The following is a 17,555-nucleotide window of genomic DNA, read 5'->3' as shown; positions in this document are numbered from 1 at the left end:
AGACCTGAAATTCCCTGCAGCCACTAGTAAGACGCAAGAGAATTAGTCACTGTTCCCAGTATCCCACTGTTCCCTGTGAGGACAGGACATTTAAAAACGGACAGCTGTACTCTTTCTCCCATTGCCCTGAACTGTTACGAATAGATAAAGCAGACTATAGATTTACACGTATTTGTGAAAGCATTTTTCTTCTTGCGTAGCCTGCTGCCCTGGAACACAGCCTCTGTTACCTTCATATGAATTTTCCTCCCTGCTCCCTTCAGTTCCTCCAAGGTCTGAATTACTTGTAGTACAATTTTCTTGCCAATGGAAAGATCAGTCTTGTGCTGATGCAGGATGCATTTCTTTCTGTATTCCAGATATGGTAATATTTTAGTGCTGAGTTGTGAAATTGTTTGCTCACTCATGTACATGGACAACCTGCAGTTTTATTCTTAGCGCGTTCTATAGGAATTGCCCACAAAGGACTCGGATAGTCTTCAAACCTGAAGATATTAGATATTCTTAGGAGACTATTATTCTACTAGCATAATAATAATAATAATAATAATAATAATAATAATAATAATAATAATAATAATAATAATAATAATAATAATAATAATAATAATGTAAGAAAAAATCCTAAGCTTATAGTCTCATCAATAACTTTAGTAAACAATTTAAAATGGTATAAGAAATAAGCAGATCTTTTGTTGTTATAAACTGAGGTTTCATTTAAAATTAAACACTGATCAGAATTTCAAATCCCAGAATTCACAAACTTAAGTGAATAATTGTTAAGGATAATTATCTCCATCTCCACATTTGAGCCCTCTTTCCTTATAATCAATCAAACCATCCTCAGAATCCAATTAGTCTTGAATTCTAGGAAAGCTTAGCATCGGACACAAACTATGATCTCAGTACTGGATTTATGTTTTTTTTTTGGTTTAATGATACACTTATGTATAAACATTTTAACAAACAGGAAGCAGTAACAAAAGCCGAAGGATTGCTTAACCTACATCAGGAGTACCAAAGACATCTGAAGACATTTGAAATATGGCTGGAGAAGGAACAGGAAAAACTTGACTGTTTATTACATCTTGAAGGTGATGTCCAGAAACAGGAGGCAACACTCAGAGATTTACAGGTACAGTATTTGTAACACCCTAACTAAAATAATAAATAAATCCTACTTGTAAAATAACAGAATATTAACTGCTGGACAAAAAAATACATCTTTGTTTGACTCAGAAACATGTTATATCTAAGTAATATACTGCTTGAAAGTGAAGTTCGTGGGAACATTAATGTTCATTTCCAGATAAAAGCATCAGGACTTGAATGAATTCTTCTGCCATACTAATGCAGGTTTCTTGCAAGGACTGAATTTATTTTAGATGTTAGCCTATAGTGAAGGAACTACCTATTTTCCCTGTGTTTCATAGAATATCAGAAGTATTCTTTTCATTGAGTTTTCACCTTTTATTGCTTACAGTCCAATACTTACTTACCTACCTTTAAGTTGTTCCAGTCATACAGGCTGCCTCACATGGTGAGGTGGGAAGATTCTCGCTGAATCCCCCAGGTGATAATGAAGGGTGAACATAAAGCACTGCAGTAATCTCTCAGTTATAATCTTAAAAGGACTAAAGATACTTTCAGGCTTGTTGCTGAATTAGGAAAAGGGCTGCACTTGAGTTTCCATATAATGAAATATTTATTACTTTTGGCCAGGTGAAAAACCTGGCAAACTTCTGCAAGCGTTTGTGGTCCAAACCAGAGCAGACTAAGACCTGAAATTCCCTGCAGCCACTAGTAAGAGGCAAGAGAATTAGTCACTGTTCCCAGTATCCCACTGTTCCCTGTGAGGACAGAACACTGAGAAAATCTTTGTGCAATCAATGTCTCTGTATATAAACCTTAATATTAAGAGTTTAGAAAATCTGAATCCAGTTTGAAAATCTTAGTATATATTTCAAATACAAACCAAGAAGACATATAACTGTATTTTGGTCAGATCATTTCCTGATTAGGTTTCCTCATCTGATGGATTCCCTGCATACTTTCTAATAAAGTTCTAATAAACATGGGAGAGAAAAAAAAAAAAAAAAAAAAAAAAAAAAAGCACACATATATCCAGAAGAAGGTATCGAATTATTTTGGGATTATGTATCTAACATAAATAGAGACATAGAAATAATTAGGTGTCTTAATTAAAAATAAATAAATAAAATGAACCATCATCTTGTTCCTTGCTTTTAAACAAATTTAATTTTAGAATCAGTCTTACAGTGTGTTTGTTACAGCTGGAAAATTTTGAGCTTAAGGTTGTGCTGAATGGGTTGCAGGCTCCCATGACAGCTCAGGCAGCTACCGTTTCAGAGTCCATTAGAAGGCTAGGAGGGGAAGGAATTTAATATAAATTTTGTCAATATTTTTCTACTACTCTCTTGTCAATAATAATAATAGTGGATTTGCTTTGTAAGTGAGCATGTCAGCAAGGTCTTATTAGAGATAGTGTAACGTGTGTTCAACTATAGATAAAGGATATGGATAGATAACTGCTTTTCTCTGAAGTAGAACCAGGCCTTCATTTGTCACGTGTAGCAACTGCTAATGTAGAATATGTATCCATAACTCTGCCTTCACAGGAGCTGCAGGTCCAGTGTGCAGAAGGACAAGCCTTACTGAATGCTGCTGTTCATGCCAGAGAGGAGGTGATTCCCTGGGGCATGCCCCAGATAGAAGACAGAGCCCTGGAATCTGTACGGCAAGATTGGCAAGTTTATCAGCACAGGCTTTCTGAAGCAAGAAGCCAACTAAACGCCACTGTGAGCAGGCTGAGGTTAATGGAGAAAAAATTTCAGAAAGTTAATGACTGGCTAACGGATTTGGAGGAGAAAGTTGCTGTCAGGACTGGTAGGCAGTCTAGCAGAGCAACAAAGGAGATGCAGCTTCAACAAATGAAGGTAAAGAATATAGTGAAGGAATTACATAAATAAGGAATGTGAGATTTCCACATCAGTGCCTAGTATGAAAATGTCAGGAATCACTGAGATCATCTGAGTGTAGACACTCAGAATGATGTATCCAAGAGAGTTTTGTGCCTTCTGGGTCCAGATTTCCCCTGTTCTACTTATAAAACAGTGGTTATACCAATACTGAAATCTGATAAGGATTATCTGTAATTCCTGTGCTCTGTGGAATGAAAAGACATTACTGAGGTTCTGGAGTGGGAAAGAGTTAATATAGTAACAAAATAAAATGTCATAAGCCGTGTTGTGAAGTCTCTGCTGTGTTGATGCAGTGGTTTTCTTTAGTCACTAGAAGTGGAAGACATGGTTCTGAAGAAACAAAGGAAGCGCATTTATAAAAATCCAAGGTTATGGTTTACGGTCTCTTTTAGAATTTGGGCAACAGGAAAAAAAAAAAAAATTGTAGGACTTCCAGCCTGCAATTCTATTATTATTCATTAAAAAAGTATTAAGTCTATTGTAATAAATTCAGTCCATTTAATACTGTAAAAACATAAAATAAATCACAGAATGGCTCTGGTTGAAAGGGAACTTAAAGATCATCTAGTTCCAACCCCACTGCCAAGAGGTTTGGGTCTACCCAATAGATCAAGTTGTCCATCCAACCTGATCTTGGGCACTTCCAGGGATGTGGCATGTGGCATCCACAACTTCTCTAGGCAACCTGTTCCAGTGCTTCACCACTCTCTGAGCAAATAATTTACTTCCTCCTAACATTTGAACTAAACCTTCCCTCTTTTAGCTTAAAACCATTCTCCTTTGTCCTATCATTATTTGCCCATGTAAAATGTCACTCTCCATCTTTTTTATAAGCCCTCTTTAAGTACTGAAGGGCTGCAGTGAGGTGTGCCTGGAGCTTTCTCTTCTCCAGGATGAACATCCCCATTTCTCTCGGCCGATCTTCACAGGAGAGGTGTCCCAGCCTCTGACGCCAAGATCAACTTTGTGTCCCTCCTCTGCACACACTCTAACAGGTCCACAACTTTCTTGTGCTGGGGAGCCCCAGACCTACTCCAAATGGAGCTACACCAGGGCAGAGTAGTGGGGGGCAAAACATCCTGTATGTTTATTCAGTTAACCGTCATCAGATTCTGTTTAATTTTCCTGTTGTAACTCCAGGTGTTTGTTTTCCTTTCAATGGTTTCCTAACCATTACAACTAAATTCCTGTTGTGTTTAAGTTGTTTGAATTAGTCATACAATCTGGGTAATGTCTTTTGTCATAGAAGTGGCATGAAGAAATTACAATCTACAAAGATGATGTGGAGGAAGTTGGGATATTAGCTCAGCAAATACTAGAGGAAAGTCTCACTACAAGCAGAATGGGAAGCCAGGCTACACAGCTTACATCTCGATATCAAACTCTCCTTCTTCATGTCTTGGTAAGCAATGATTAAGTAATTAATTTATAGATTCATAGAATCATAGAATATCCCAAGTTGGAAGGGACCCACAAAGATCATTGAGTCCAACTCCTGGGTCCAACTATTCATTATAAAATTATAAATAGTCAGTTGAGAAACAGGTAAGATAGACTTTCTTAATTAGATTTTATCAAATTTTACTCATTACTGTAGATTCCATAATACAATGTTCACATACATATCTGTGTTTATATAACTATCTACATATAAATATATACACACATTTATAACTATATACGTGTAAATAACCATGAATACACATAGATTTCATTGGTCTAAATGCGTTAGAGAACAATAATCAGGTTGAAACTCTTTCAAAAATATTCAGTATTGATCAGATGTTGTTACTACCTTTCTTGTCAGCTTCATGAGAGAAATTCAGAATTCAGCAGATTTGAAGGCTGAATTACTACTAGAGAAATGTTTTCAGGTTACCATATATATATATAATATAGATAGATGTGAGCAAAAATGAATGGATAAGGTACAGTGTTCAAGTCACTTTAGGTAGAAAGTGCTTCATAGTGACATAATCACAAGTCACTATACAAATTGCAAAATATAAGTCCCTTTTCCATGTCTAGCATTTACTCAGTTTTAACATTAGTGATTGTGGTATGTACACTCTGACAAGACCCCAGTAAGAATTATCCATTAGATATGAAAGGACTCAAAAACTATATATTTAATCTTAGTATATCAGGTTTTATTGATAAGTGGCAATTTATTGCTCTCTCTAACCAATAGCTATGATAAACATTAAGGTGTTTCTCATTTCTTCCCCTAACCTCCATACCTGTTTGAAGGAACAAATAAAGTTTCTGGAAGAAGAGATACGCAGTATGGAGGAATCAGAATTGGCTTTTAGTGCTTACACAAATTGGTACGGAGCTACTAACAAGAACTTCAGAAATGTGATCACCAAGTCTGATGTGTTGGATAAAACAGCAATGGAGAAAAAAGTGCAGGAACTAGAGGTACAGTGTTATTGAATACAGTTATTTTTTGTCTTCAGTTTCTGTTCACCAAGAAGTGCCTATATTTTAACACGTATCTTAACAGCTGCTCAAAATTCTAACTTCACTCTGCCCAGAGAAGTAAACAGGATAAAGATCACCAAATATAAAAGTTTGTGTTCTCATGTCATATACATATTACATCACAGTTTGGTTGGTGAGGTTATGCATAGTCGTAAATAATATAATCCTCTCTTTACATAAGGCATGTTTTATGCCATAAGGCATATTTTGTTTCAGGTTAAAACTTAGAATAAATTTCCCTCCCACATCATCCTGCCACATTTTATACCAGTATGCATTGTTTCCTGTATGCATTCCTGTATTTATACCAGAAGTTATAATATTATATACTTAATTATAATTCCCGTATTTATACCAGTATGCATTGTTTCCTGTTTTACTTCATTGAAATAATTCAGTAGTAAAACTCACGGTTCATCTGAGTTGCAAATGAGTTTTTCATGTTTCCTGTAGCTTAAACATAATGCACTAAGTGAAAACTTTCATCCATTACAGAATTTGAGTATGAATCATCTCTTGATAGACCTGAGTTTCTGTGTTTATGTTCATAAGCCCAGTGCAGAGCAGAAGCATTCGTTTGTTGTTGTTGTTCTTTTGTGTTTGTTTGTTTGTTTTTTGCTTCTTTCTAGTTTATCACAAGTTAACCTCAGGTAATTTTGAAATTAAAAGCCCATTTAATTTCCATAGCAATTCCTTGTGTCCTTATAATAATAATAAAAAAAGAAATAATAATAATAATAATAATAATAATAATAATAATAATAATAATAATAATAATAATAATAATAATAATAATAATAATAAAGTGTTATCCTCTCACTAATAATAGAACTACACTGAATCAAAAAGAAAGAGACAAGAGCTTGTATGCATTTTCTGTTAACCAACATTTCTTTCACAGCTGCTGCTGAGTGATATGGACATAGGCCACAGTTTACTAAAATCTGCCCGTGAGAAGGGGGAGCGAGCTATAAAGTACATGGAAGAAAATGAAGTTGACCAGTTAAGAAAAGAAATTGGTGATCATGTGGAACAGCTTGAAGAGTTGGCTGGATCCATCAGGAAAGAACACATGACTTCAGAAAAATGCCTTCAGTTGGCAAAGGAGTTCTCAGACAAATACAAGGCACAGACTCAGTGGCTCACAGAGTACCAAACCATGTTACATGCTCCAGTGGAGCCAAAGAGTGAACTCTATGAGAAGAAGGCCCAGTTGTCCAAATATAAGGTAAAAACTCATCATATCATTGCACTATTGAATGAATTTTGACCTATAGACTTGCAACAAATCTGATGCAAGTGTCTGTTCAAGTGCCCTCAATAGATTTATGAGATATCTCTGATCTGGGTGTCTAAATTAGCAAAAAAGTGAAAAGATGCATAATGCCTACACCTATGAATCAGAGTGGGCACATAGATATGCAAAGTGAAAGTTTTAATAAGGCTTCTACATTTGAAAATGTCCTGTTATGAAACAAAATTCTATTTCTATTTTTACATGTGAGCAATTCCTTTGACATCAACAGAGTTAACTTCCATTTAAGCCAGGACAGAAAATAATTGGTCTCTCTTCTCTGCAGACATTTCCCCTGTCTACATTTGCTTAATCATCTTTCTGGTTAAAGCTGAATGTCCCAGCTCAACTGACATCCAGGACAGTCAGCTGCTATGGCTTCCTCTGTTTTTAATTAACATTTTTATGATTTTTTTTTTTCCACTTGTAAAAGTGAGTAGAAAATAATTGAGATCAAAACTGTTGCCTATCTTAATGATGCTTTTATGAAATACTCCAGGCTTCCATACATTTTGTAAGATGTACACTGGGCCTGGAATGAAGACAGCTCTCCTCATAGCAGCCCATACAACTCTGTGTTTAGCATTTATGGCTAAAACAGTGTTTTCAGCATACCAATGCTTTTGCTGTTGTTGAGCAGTACTTGCACAGCACCAAGGCTTTCTCTCCAAACCACTTATCAACCCCATCCTCCTGCAAGCTTAAATACTCAGACATATAGAAGATCTGTGTGCTTGCTGGCTACATGTTTGAGGAGCTTGTATCTCACTGTTAAGTGATAGATACTGTCATGTACTATGCTGTCTGACCCAGTAGCGCAACAATGACAACAGGAGCTCAGACTGGTACTCTTTATATTCAAGACTTAAGCATTAATCTGTTATATATTATCTCTCTAAGGGCAGGGATTTGGTGATGATTGCCCACCTATTTACAGAATTTGTTCCTCAGAGCAAATTTTATCCTTAGCATTTAACCATTCACACATATTAACTCACTTTCCTTTAGCAGCTCCAAATTGTTAGGCATGCTACTAGGCAATCACAAAAGGATCAATTGCTGTTATGTTCCTGCAAAGCTGTTGTCTCAGGGCATAGCTGGAAAAATATAGTCCCACAGTAGTGGCAAAGTTCTTCTCATCTGGAAAGGATGATATACGGCCATACTTCAGATCAAAGGTGAGCGAATGAAATAGATCTTCAGTGCTCAATTAATATTTCGCTATTCTTGCTTGCACTGTAGTCCATACAGCAGACCGTTCTGTCCCACGAGCCTTCAATAAAATCAGTGATTGAAAAGGGAGAAGCACTTTTTGATCTGGTGAATGATGTGACTCTAAAGAGCAACATTCAAGACCTTCAGAGCAGTTACCAGGAACTCTGCAGTGCAACAAAGGTAAAAAGTCAGAAAGAAAAATTAAGGTTCTTCCAAATTACTATATTTTTCCCCTCTTTGAGAAGTTGACTATTTGTTTCATACTTCTATAATGTTACACCCTGCACACAGAGCCAGTTAGGTTTCCTTACCTTTTATTTGTCTCTTGCTTCTGCTACATCTCACACAAACTTCATTTAATCTAGTTTCACTACTGAATGGAGGTCACTGAAGAAAATGAACCGTAAGATGGATTCAAGTTAATTCAGCAAGGACAATATAAATTAACATTGATTCATTGATTCATTGAGTCTACATGAATCTACATGAGTCTACATGAATCTACATATAGTAATACTTTGAAACACCCAATACTAAATACGTCCTTAAGTATGATTATGGCTACAGCTTTTAATAGGTTATACCCCTAACAAGGAAAAGCTCCACAAATTAAGTTAAAGTCCTTTTACCATCTTAATCATTATTCATTATGAATGTTATTATTTTCATCATTATTTAACTTAAATTATTTTATTAATAATTTAATAATTTATTTTAACGATATTTTAATTATTTATTTTTATTAATAATGTAATTAATAGTTTATTATTTTATTATCATTATACGTGTTGTGTATATGTCATCATATATTCATTACCATCATTATTCATCATATTAAGTCCTTAAACCATCTTATTAAAGTCCTTTTAATTTCCAATCCATCCATCCAATAATAGATTATTTTTTTCACAGCTGATTTTTAAATTTGTACAGCCTGGTTTGTACCACAAAACTGATATCTGTTGTAGTAGACATAATTTGGATGGGTTAAATTCAGTAAAGTACATGAAAAGCTTTTTTAAAGGGGGGAAAAATAATATTATCTCAATGTATTTACTCATGGTTTTGTGTGCTACAGTCACAAGTACGTATAAAGGCAGCAAATACCTAACCATAGCATTTGGTAGGTCATGTGCAGTCTCTCAGTGTCTGTAATAGCTATTTTGAAATGAATTTAATGTCAAGTTAACAATGTTTATTTTCTCAAAGAAACAGAATCTTCACTGTTTTCTTCAACCTTCTCTGTATACTATTTCACCCTAAATAAAAATGCCACTCAGTACCACAGATTTTTTTCACACAACTAACCCTGTTGGTATCTGGTTTAACAGTCTAATGACAGGACTCACTCACAGGAATATATATTTGGAAGATTCTTACTATGCTTTCAAGATCTTGGTGTTTTGTTTTGTTTTTGTTTTGTTTTTTTTTTATTCTTCTTATGTTTTAATTTTGGTCATTGTGAACCTGCAGGCATATGTTGACACTTTAGAGGTGAGAGTAAAAGAACATGAGGATTACAATAGTGATTTGCAAGAAGGAGAGAAATGGTTACTACATATGTCCAGCAGGCTGGTTAGCCCTGACCTCATGGAGAGTAACAATCTTGAGATAATCACTCAGCAACTAGCCAACCATAAGGTGGGTTTGTTACTTTGGTAAACCTTCTTTATTGGGTAAATTGGAATTTTTCTTCTCTGCTTCTGTGTCTTCACTCCAAAGCTCTAGTTATTTCTCATTCATCTGTTTTATTCCTCCTACTGTTAACAGTGAAAATGAGCACCAGTGTCATTAACACAATGAACATATTTACTTTGTTGTAGCACTGTATCTTGGATCAAATTGAATCTGCACAAGAGCTTTGTTGTACTCTGATCTGAATTTCATGTCAGACTCTTTACGAGAAGTTCCAAGAAATAGACCACAAAAGGCAGATTAGGGTCTTTTTACTCCTAAGGTGTTTTTGATTCTGACACTTAAGGAAAAATAATAATAAATTTTCAAGTATTAAGGTGTCATATTTCATCTATTGATTTAATTCAAGGTATTGTTACTGATGTTATCAGTCATAAGCACTCACTACCTCAGTTACTGATACTTTATGTAAAATAAAATAAAGCATAATCCAATCCCCACCACCACATACACACTTAGAAACTGAGTTTCCAAGGGCGAGTATTGAAACCTTTTACCTCACTGTGATTAGCATATTATCCTTTAAGTAACCTCTTGGTATAAAAAATTGGCTCAGCCAAATCTTATGCAAAGATCTTTCTACAGTTGAAGAGCTTATGGAATAAGATATGATTCAGCATCAGGTTTTGTCCTTAGCATTAGACACAAGAGAATTTGATGCAACCCTGGAGATCAAAGGAAGACAAAGGGCACTCTGTTTTGGGGCATGAGCATATAATGTTTACACGTTACAATAGTACTGCAAACATTTCTGTGGAATATCTCTGTAAAGACTTTTGACAATGATTTTACAATGAAAGTGTATTCTAATAGCTTGACTGTAACAATACACATTGCCTGAAAACCTTTGTCCACATCTGAAGACGAGGAGTGATCAGAACACATTCTAAATTTAAAATATTATTCAAAATATGTTAACTGTTTCCTAGGCTATCATGGAAGAAATTGCAGGATTTGAAGATCGTTTGAACAACCTGAAGAGTAAAGGTGATTATTTGATCAACCAATGCACAGAACATCTTCAAGCAAAATTTAAGCAAAATATACAAAGCCATCTTCAGGGGACAAGGGACAGCTATTCTGCCATATGCAGTACAGCCCAAAGGGTGAGTCTTGTTTCAAAAAACATTTTTAATACAGTTTAAGAACAACATTGTTTTTTTCTGTAATTGCTTTCTGTTTGTTCAAATGGTATACATTTCTACTGTTTCAAAATAAATTGAGCCTATAGGCTCCTAATATAGCATTTCATCATTACTGTGGTGCAGATGAATTTCTTGTGATCCAAATGTTGCCTTGAAGCCAGCAGAACTAGCTGCATATCATCCAGAAGTTTGTACTTAATTTCTCCACTGCCTTGCAGCATTCATGTTACCGAAGCTTCTGAGCAGTCACAGTCAAGAAAATAAAGCTATTCCTACTTCAAAAATGATGGAACAAATTACACTTTTAGTGCCAGCTGTTTAAATACATAAATAACTGGTCTTAATTATGTACAAGAAAATACTGTCTGTCTTAGTTAAACCAGAACATACAATAAAGAAGGGCTAACTGGGTCAGTTCCAATTAGGAGATCAGGACAGCATGGTTTCACAAAAAAAAAAAAAAAAAAAAAAAAGCCTTCAGAGTCAGTAAGAAGTAAGAGTTGTTGAGGTAAAACCTCATACTATAACAATGGTAAAATGATGGACAAGAATACAGAAATTAGAGAAAATACTCTTCATTTTCACCTCTATTTTCTCTTTCCAGTAGCTATGCTTTAGATATCGTCTGTTTTATCCACAAATGCAGTGGGAGCTTAAGGAGTTAACTATCCCATGGTAGTTTATACAAGGGCTAAAGTAACTACAGTCTTAGCAGTTCTCTTTTCTTCTGCAGTTTGAAAGGTGTGGGAAGAGAGACAATAATGGTGTTTGAAAATGTAATGAAGTTCCAAATTGTTTATTTTAGGTATACCAGAGTTTGGAACATGAACTCCAAAAGCATGTTAATCATCAGGATACCCTACAACAGTGCCAGACTTGGCTGTCTACAATACAGTCAGAATTAAAGCCAAGTACCTGGCCACCCTTCAGCCTGGCAGATGCAGTTAAACAGGTAAAAGTTCAACACTTGAATATGCTCAGTTATCCTTAATGAGGTGATTTCACATAAGAGCTTTATATTAATAGAAATTAGGTACTCCCTCTAGCCTCCTCAGACACCTGTGTAGCCTCATTTTTTGTCCCCAGCTCAAAAAGGAGTACCTTGAAGGAAAAATAACTTTAGGTGAAAAATCACACAGGGCTTTTGTTAGCTCTGTTTAATACTTAGAAATATGCTACTTGAAAATGTTGGCTAATTAGATAAAACTGCTCAGATATTCCATAGATGTGTTTAGCAGAGAGGTTGTGTCTTTCTGCTTGTCTAATTGCTTATCTCTGTCTACTAAAGTTCCTACATGACACCTGGTTTCATAGTACAATCAACACAGAATCTGTTAATCAGTCAATTAAAATAAGTTTTCAGTCTGATAGTATAGAAATGCCTCCAGCTCACATTAGTGATTAAGGATGTTTTATTTGTTTTCTGATTATTTTTAGTAACTTAATATATGTCATCACTGGATTTGTACATTGTTTTCAAACTAACCTGGTTTGACACAGAAATTCAATGCTTTCTCATCTACCGTATAGCTTGAGACCTTGAAATACTAGAGATTTTGATTTCCCTTTCCTCTAGTCCTTTTTCTGCTTAACACTGAGAATGGTATGTCTGTCTTCTAGATATCTGTCCTTCTACCCTTTAAATAATAGGAGATGGCAATTAGCATCCCCTCTCTAGGTTAGACAAACCCTTTTCCTTCAGACCTGCCTAAATGCCACATGCTACTGCCACGTATACACTACCTCTTTGCTGAACTTGCACCAGCTTGCCGATATCTCTTCTGTTAAGAGGGAAGCTTGAACCCAATACACCAGGCTCAGCCTGACAAGTTTAAGCACCGGAGGATAATCCCTTCCCGGAGCATGCTCTCAGCTTTCTTGCTAATGCAGTAAGTCAGGGTTGCCACAAGGGCGCACTGCGGTGTATTCAACTTCTTGTTTACAAGGACCCACCACTGGCCCTCTGAGTGGTCATTCAGCCTCCTCTCTGGGACTCTAGGGGGTATGTTACATGCAGGTATAAGCCTGCTTTTTGACACTGATACCACCATTTTCTTGTGAAATGAGGAAAATCTTCATGAGAGAGATGGGCTTCTATGAACAATAGCAAGAGGAACAACCCTCAACAGAATAGTGTTGTCAGATCTTGTCAGTTGTAGATGTTGAGAGGGCTTCAGAGGGTGTGGAAAACTTGTTTTGCCACTGGTTTGGATCCTCCTTGATCTATTGAGATGCAAGAGATTTTTATAGGTATAGGCAACAAGACACTTTAATAATTGGATAAAGCCCTGCTTCCCATTTACCTTGGGAAAGTAAGTCACCTTTCTGAAACTCTATGTGTGTCTATCCAAACCTTCTAATTATAAAGAAATAAGGTAGGTAATGCATGTCACTGAGTACTTTGCTAAATGGACAATGATAATCAAATTTTTAAGAGTTACTCTTTTCCATGTTTTTTACATTTTTTGTAATAAAATAGCATATGTCTACATTTCTTCTCTTGGTAGTAATGAGCTAAATTTTAAACACTGAAACGTGATTTTAATAAAATAAGAAATATTCCACAAGCTGAGTTTATATGAGGATTGTCTTCCTTCAGGTGAAACATTTCCGGGCTCTGCAGGAACAAGCTAATACATATTTGGATCTTTTGTGCTCCATGTGTGATCTGTCAGATGCCACAGTGAAAAGTACAGCAACAGATATTCAACAAACAAAACAAATGGTACAAGATAATGAGCTTTTAATCCTATTTAGAGCTTTAACTGCTGTCATCTGTCCTCTTTTAAGATGGTCATCTTGGGTAATGGTTTAAAGAAATGTTATCTTATATCTTACATTCATCTTAAGTATTTAATTCAAAAACATTTTATCTTTTTTTTTTTAAATATGTATATATAGATATATAATATAGATATTATAAAATTGACACAATGCTATCCTGGCAGTAATAAAAAGAAAAGAGACAAAGGATGTGAGAGGTACTGAGGTGCTAAAAAATGTCCTAAAGCCACACGTATGACATCATAAGGAAGAAAACCAGTTCCAAATTATTTGTCTTCATAAAACATAACTCAGTTAATTCTTATTTTTAATTAAATATTAAGCATATTTATTTATTTATTCAACAGTAGATTGATGTTCTTCTTACTAAGATATACTAATATATTCTTTATAATCATTATTTTTATAAGTCAATTCATAAATCTATGTAATTTATCCAGAATGCATCAATTTTAGCATATGAATGTATAGAAGCCGACCTCAATTTTAAGTTTCAAATTACCTTAATGATTTGTTTTAAAATAAAATAAACATAGCTTATTAGAAAAATTATATTGTTAGGATTCCTGGGTTTTTAACCATTAAAGTTTTAGTTTCACATATGCACACACACACAAAACTCCTGAAACTACTTCTACAAAGAGTAAAAATATAATACATACAGTAACAGTCTTTCATACTAGAGAAGTAAATTGTGCAAATCCAAGTAATCCATACAAAAAAACTGCAGTCCAAATATTGAGTAACTAGAAAGCATCCCAAACATCAAAATGAGATTCTTCTTTTATATATATAAAGCAGTGGGGGAAAAAAAAATAAATAAAAATAAAAAAAAAAAAAAAAAGAAATCACAGACAAGGCAGCACTCAGATATATTGAATTGATTGAGAGTCTAAACCTTAAAGGCACCCTACTTCTGGTTTGAAGCAAAAGAAGCTCTGTGGCTAATTAGTGTAAACTGATTAATGGGCTTAGATCCAGTAAGCATTGTTCTGCTCAGCATTTTACAAAAGACATATAGGCAAAATTACTGGGCTAGGCAAATTAAAATTAAAGTGTTTTGTTTAAGTGTTTTTTGGTCATTGTGAAGGCATATAGGGAGTAGTCCTCCACAATCCTTGGTACGCAATATGCATTACAAATTACACAGTTAATTTAAGCTTCAACTGAAGACTTAGAACACTTCAAAATACATATATAAATATCCTTGCTGCACTCAAGGGTGAATTTTTTCACAGCTTTCCTTGGATAGGTTTGATTTTTACAACTTTTGAAGGTTAAGTGTCTTTGTGAATAATATTAGCCCCTTCAGAATCTAGTACAGGAATTTGTTGTGAATAAAGTATTGTGCTGGGAGGAAGAAGGTATTCATCATCTGATGCCCCAAAAATAGCTGCATTAAAGCATTCCTACTCCTTTTCTTTTCTTTTCTTTCCTTTTCTTTTCTGCTAGATTGAGCAACAGATAATGAACTCACAGTATTTGGCTCAAGGTTGGGAAGAGATAAAACAAATGAAGGCTGAGCTCTGGATGTATTTCCAGGATGCAGATCAACAACTACAGAATTTGAAAAGGAGACGTGCAGAGTTGGAGCTAAACATTGCCCAGAATATGGTACTCCAGGTTAAGGTAAGGAGACGAGGTTAAGAGCAGAAGTTAAAGAAGACATTCACCCTATGGCTGATTTAATTACAATACTTGCTATATACATGTGTTGCATAGAATTGCTAATATGTTCTAAGCAAGAACAGTGAAGACAGTGGAAAGAAGGTTTCATTATTGATGCTAAAGGGTAACACAGGGAGCAAAACACAGCACAATACTATTTTTCTGTGTTTTTTCCTTTTCTGTTTCCTTTTCCTTTTAACAGCAGACAGTTTGCAGCCTACTGTTTTGATTTGCCTTTACTTTTAAAAGTCTAATTTCTGATTGCAGTGGATATGAAAATAAGGTCTGCAACTTGTGCTTGCTAAGTTCTTTGATTCCAGTGCTTGTAAATCATTCAGTTCTATTTCAAAATCAGTCTAGGAAACTATTCAATTTTGCTGGACACTGAAAAGCACAGGAGCATTGGCATAATGGAAAACCAATTTAATTTACCTTCAGTAGTGAGATTAATGCCTTCAGGTCCTCCGTCATTTCAGATATTTTCCACGGTTATTCTGCACACATCTCAAACATCAGTAAGGTAACAAGAAGAAACAGGAAAACAAATTATGTATTCGATAACTGATTAAATGCTTGGCTTTTTCATTTTTCGTCTAGACTTCACGTTTTCTTTTCTGATGTGCCAGGAGTTAGCTGAAAAGTAAACAGCACTTCTTTTCTGTTCTAAAGAAGTGTCAAACAAAGCTGTAGCTCTTGAACACACCTCAGCACAATGTGGTCTGAGACCTGCTACACTAACCATCATGAAAGGTGTCTGTGAAGAGGCAGGAGTCTGTACTTCACTGTTTCAGTCAGGAACTTCTGATTATTATGAATGACAGGCACCAGTTGTACTGTCAGATGTGGTGCAATCTGTATTTTTCCCATGTATTCCCCTGGTGTAGGAAGATGCCTAGCTCCATTTGAGACAGTAACAAAGAATGAAGCAGAGAAGGGCAGTAGCATCTCTTCTCCAGAACTCCAAAAGCTCTCAGTGAAAATGAATCACCCCAGCAAAATGCTGGAGCTGGGCATAGTTGCTTAGTTATTGGAACTAGAATTTGGAAAAGATTATATTTACCCTAGACAGTGTGTAAGTGCCAAAGAATATTTGATTATTTTAACTGTCAGTATAATGTATATTTTTTTCTTGGGTTCTCTGGGACTTATTCAGTAAATGTGTGTACAGATTAGCTCATTTGTCTACTGGAGTTTATTAACTTAAATAGTAATGATAACTGAATAATTGTTGGCTTTGTTTCATTAATAACAAGAATAATGGTCACTATTGGGGGAATAGATACAATGCAAAATATGGATGTGGGGTTCACAGACTCATTGGCATTGCTTCCTTTTTTCAGTACCTAATGAAAAGTTGAAGAAAAAAAAAAAAAGAAAAGAAAAGAAAAAAAAAGCTACAAACAGTATTTTCAGAATGAATTCTCATGAGACCCTGATTATCTTGCTTGTAATAATGTAGGTAGAAGAGGCGTTAGGCCAGGCACCTAGACAACAAGACGTCACTTGCTTTTAATTTCTTTCTATCATTGGCAGTGGGAAAATGCTCTGGTTTGCTGTCCTCATCTGATAAGATGGGGAAAAAGTGCTTTCTTCCTTCCCATAACCTTTATCTAATTAACATTTACACATTTGCCTGGGCAGACAAGTAGTACTTATAAAATATATTAATTTCAGAGTTTGTATTTAAATTTCATCATATAATTTAAAGTAGGTGACAACGTATTGGTTTTGGTTTGTATCTTTTTTAGGAATTCAATCAGAAGTTACAGTCTAAGCAGTCAGCTCTTACCTCTGTGACTGAGAAGATAAACAAACTAACCCAAGGACAGGAATCACCTGAACACAAGGAAATTGGACAGTTGAACAACCAGTGGCTGGAACTCTGCCTTCAGGCACACAGTTTGCTCATACAGAGGGAAGAGGATCTGCAGAGGACAGGGAATTACCATGATCGCATGAATGTAGTTGAAATTTTCTTGGAAAAGCTCACAAAAGAGTGGGACAACCTGGCTAGGTAAAAAAGAAAAGCACACACAAGGCTTATTATATATACACTGAAAGAGCAGTTTACAGAGTGTCTCTAAGTGGATCTGCTAAAAATACATTTTTCCATGCCTAAATTAAATCAGCACACCCCCCCCATTAATTATAACATAATTACTTGTATTGAAATAAAGAGAATTTGAGGAGCTGTATCTTCAGTCTTTGTCTTTAAGGCATAGCCCATCTTGGGCTATAACATTTTCTGATATTTCAAGCATTTTGGCT

At 35.3% G+C, this 17,555-nt stretch overlaps 1 protein-coding gene across 12 annotated transcripts in view; it reads left to right on the top strand.

Moving 5' to 3' along the window:
- Positions 1-17,555, top strand: part of SYNE1 (spectrin repeat containing nuclear envelope protein 1) — a 319,168-nt gene that overhangs the window by 159,452 nt on the left and 142,161 nt on the right. For all 12 annotated transcript variants that reach the window (XM_068677107.1, XM_068677098.1, XM_068677097.1 and 9 more), the window contains 12 exons: positions 971-1,135; positions 2,640-2,957; positions 4,249-4,404; positions 5,253-5,423; positions 6,388-6,714; positions 8,023-8,175; positions 9,469-9,636; positions 10,620-10,796; positions 11,641-11,787; positions 13,435-13,560; positions 15,072-15,248; positions 17,036-17,301. In XM_068677107.1, coding sequence (XP_068533208.1) covers positions 971-1,135; positions 2,640-2,957; positions 4,249-4,404; positions 5,253-5,423; positions 6,388-6,714; positions 8,023-8,175; positions 9,469-9,636; positions 10,620-10,796; positions 11,641-11,787; positions 13,435-13,560; positions 15,072-15,248; positions 17,036-17,301 — 2,351 coding nt within the window. The remainder of the gene's footprint in view (positions 1-970; positions 1,136-2,639; positions 2,958-4,248; positions 4,405-5,252; positions 5,424-6,387; positions 6,715-8,022; positions 8,176-9,468; positions 9,637-10,619; positions 10,797-11,640; positions 11,788-13,434; positions 13,561-15,071; positions 15,249-17,035; positions 17,302-17,555) is intronic.

This window comes from Anas acuta, chromosome 3 (assembly GCF_963932015.1).
Source record: "Anas acuta chromosome 3, bAnaAcu1.1, whole genome shotgun sequence".
NCBI classification, from domain to species: Eukaryota; Metazoa; Chordata; class Aves; order Anseriformes; family Anatidae; genus Anas; species Anas acuta.
The sequence above is the reverse complement of the archived record's forward strand: the minus strand, read 5'-3'. Positions and strand labels throughout refer to the sequence as shown.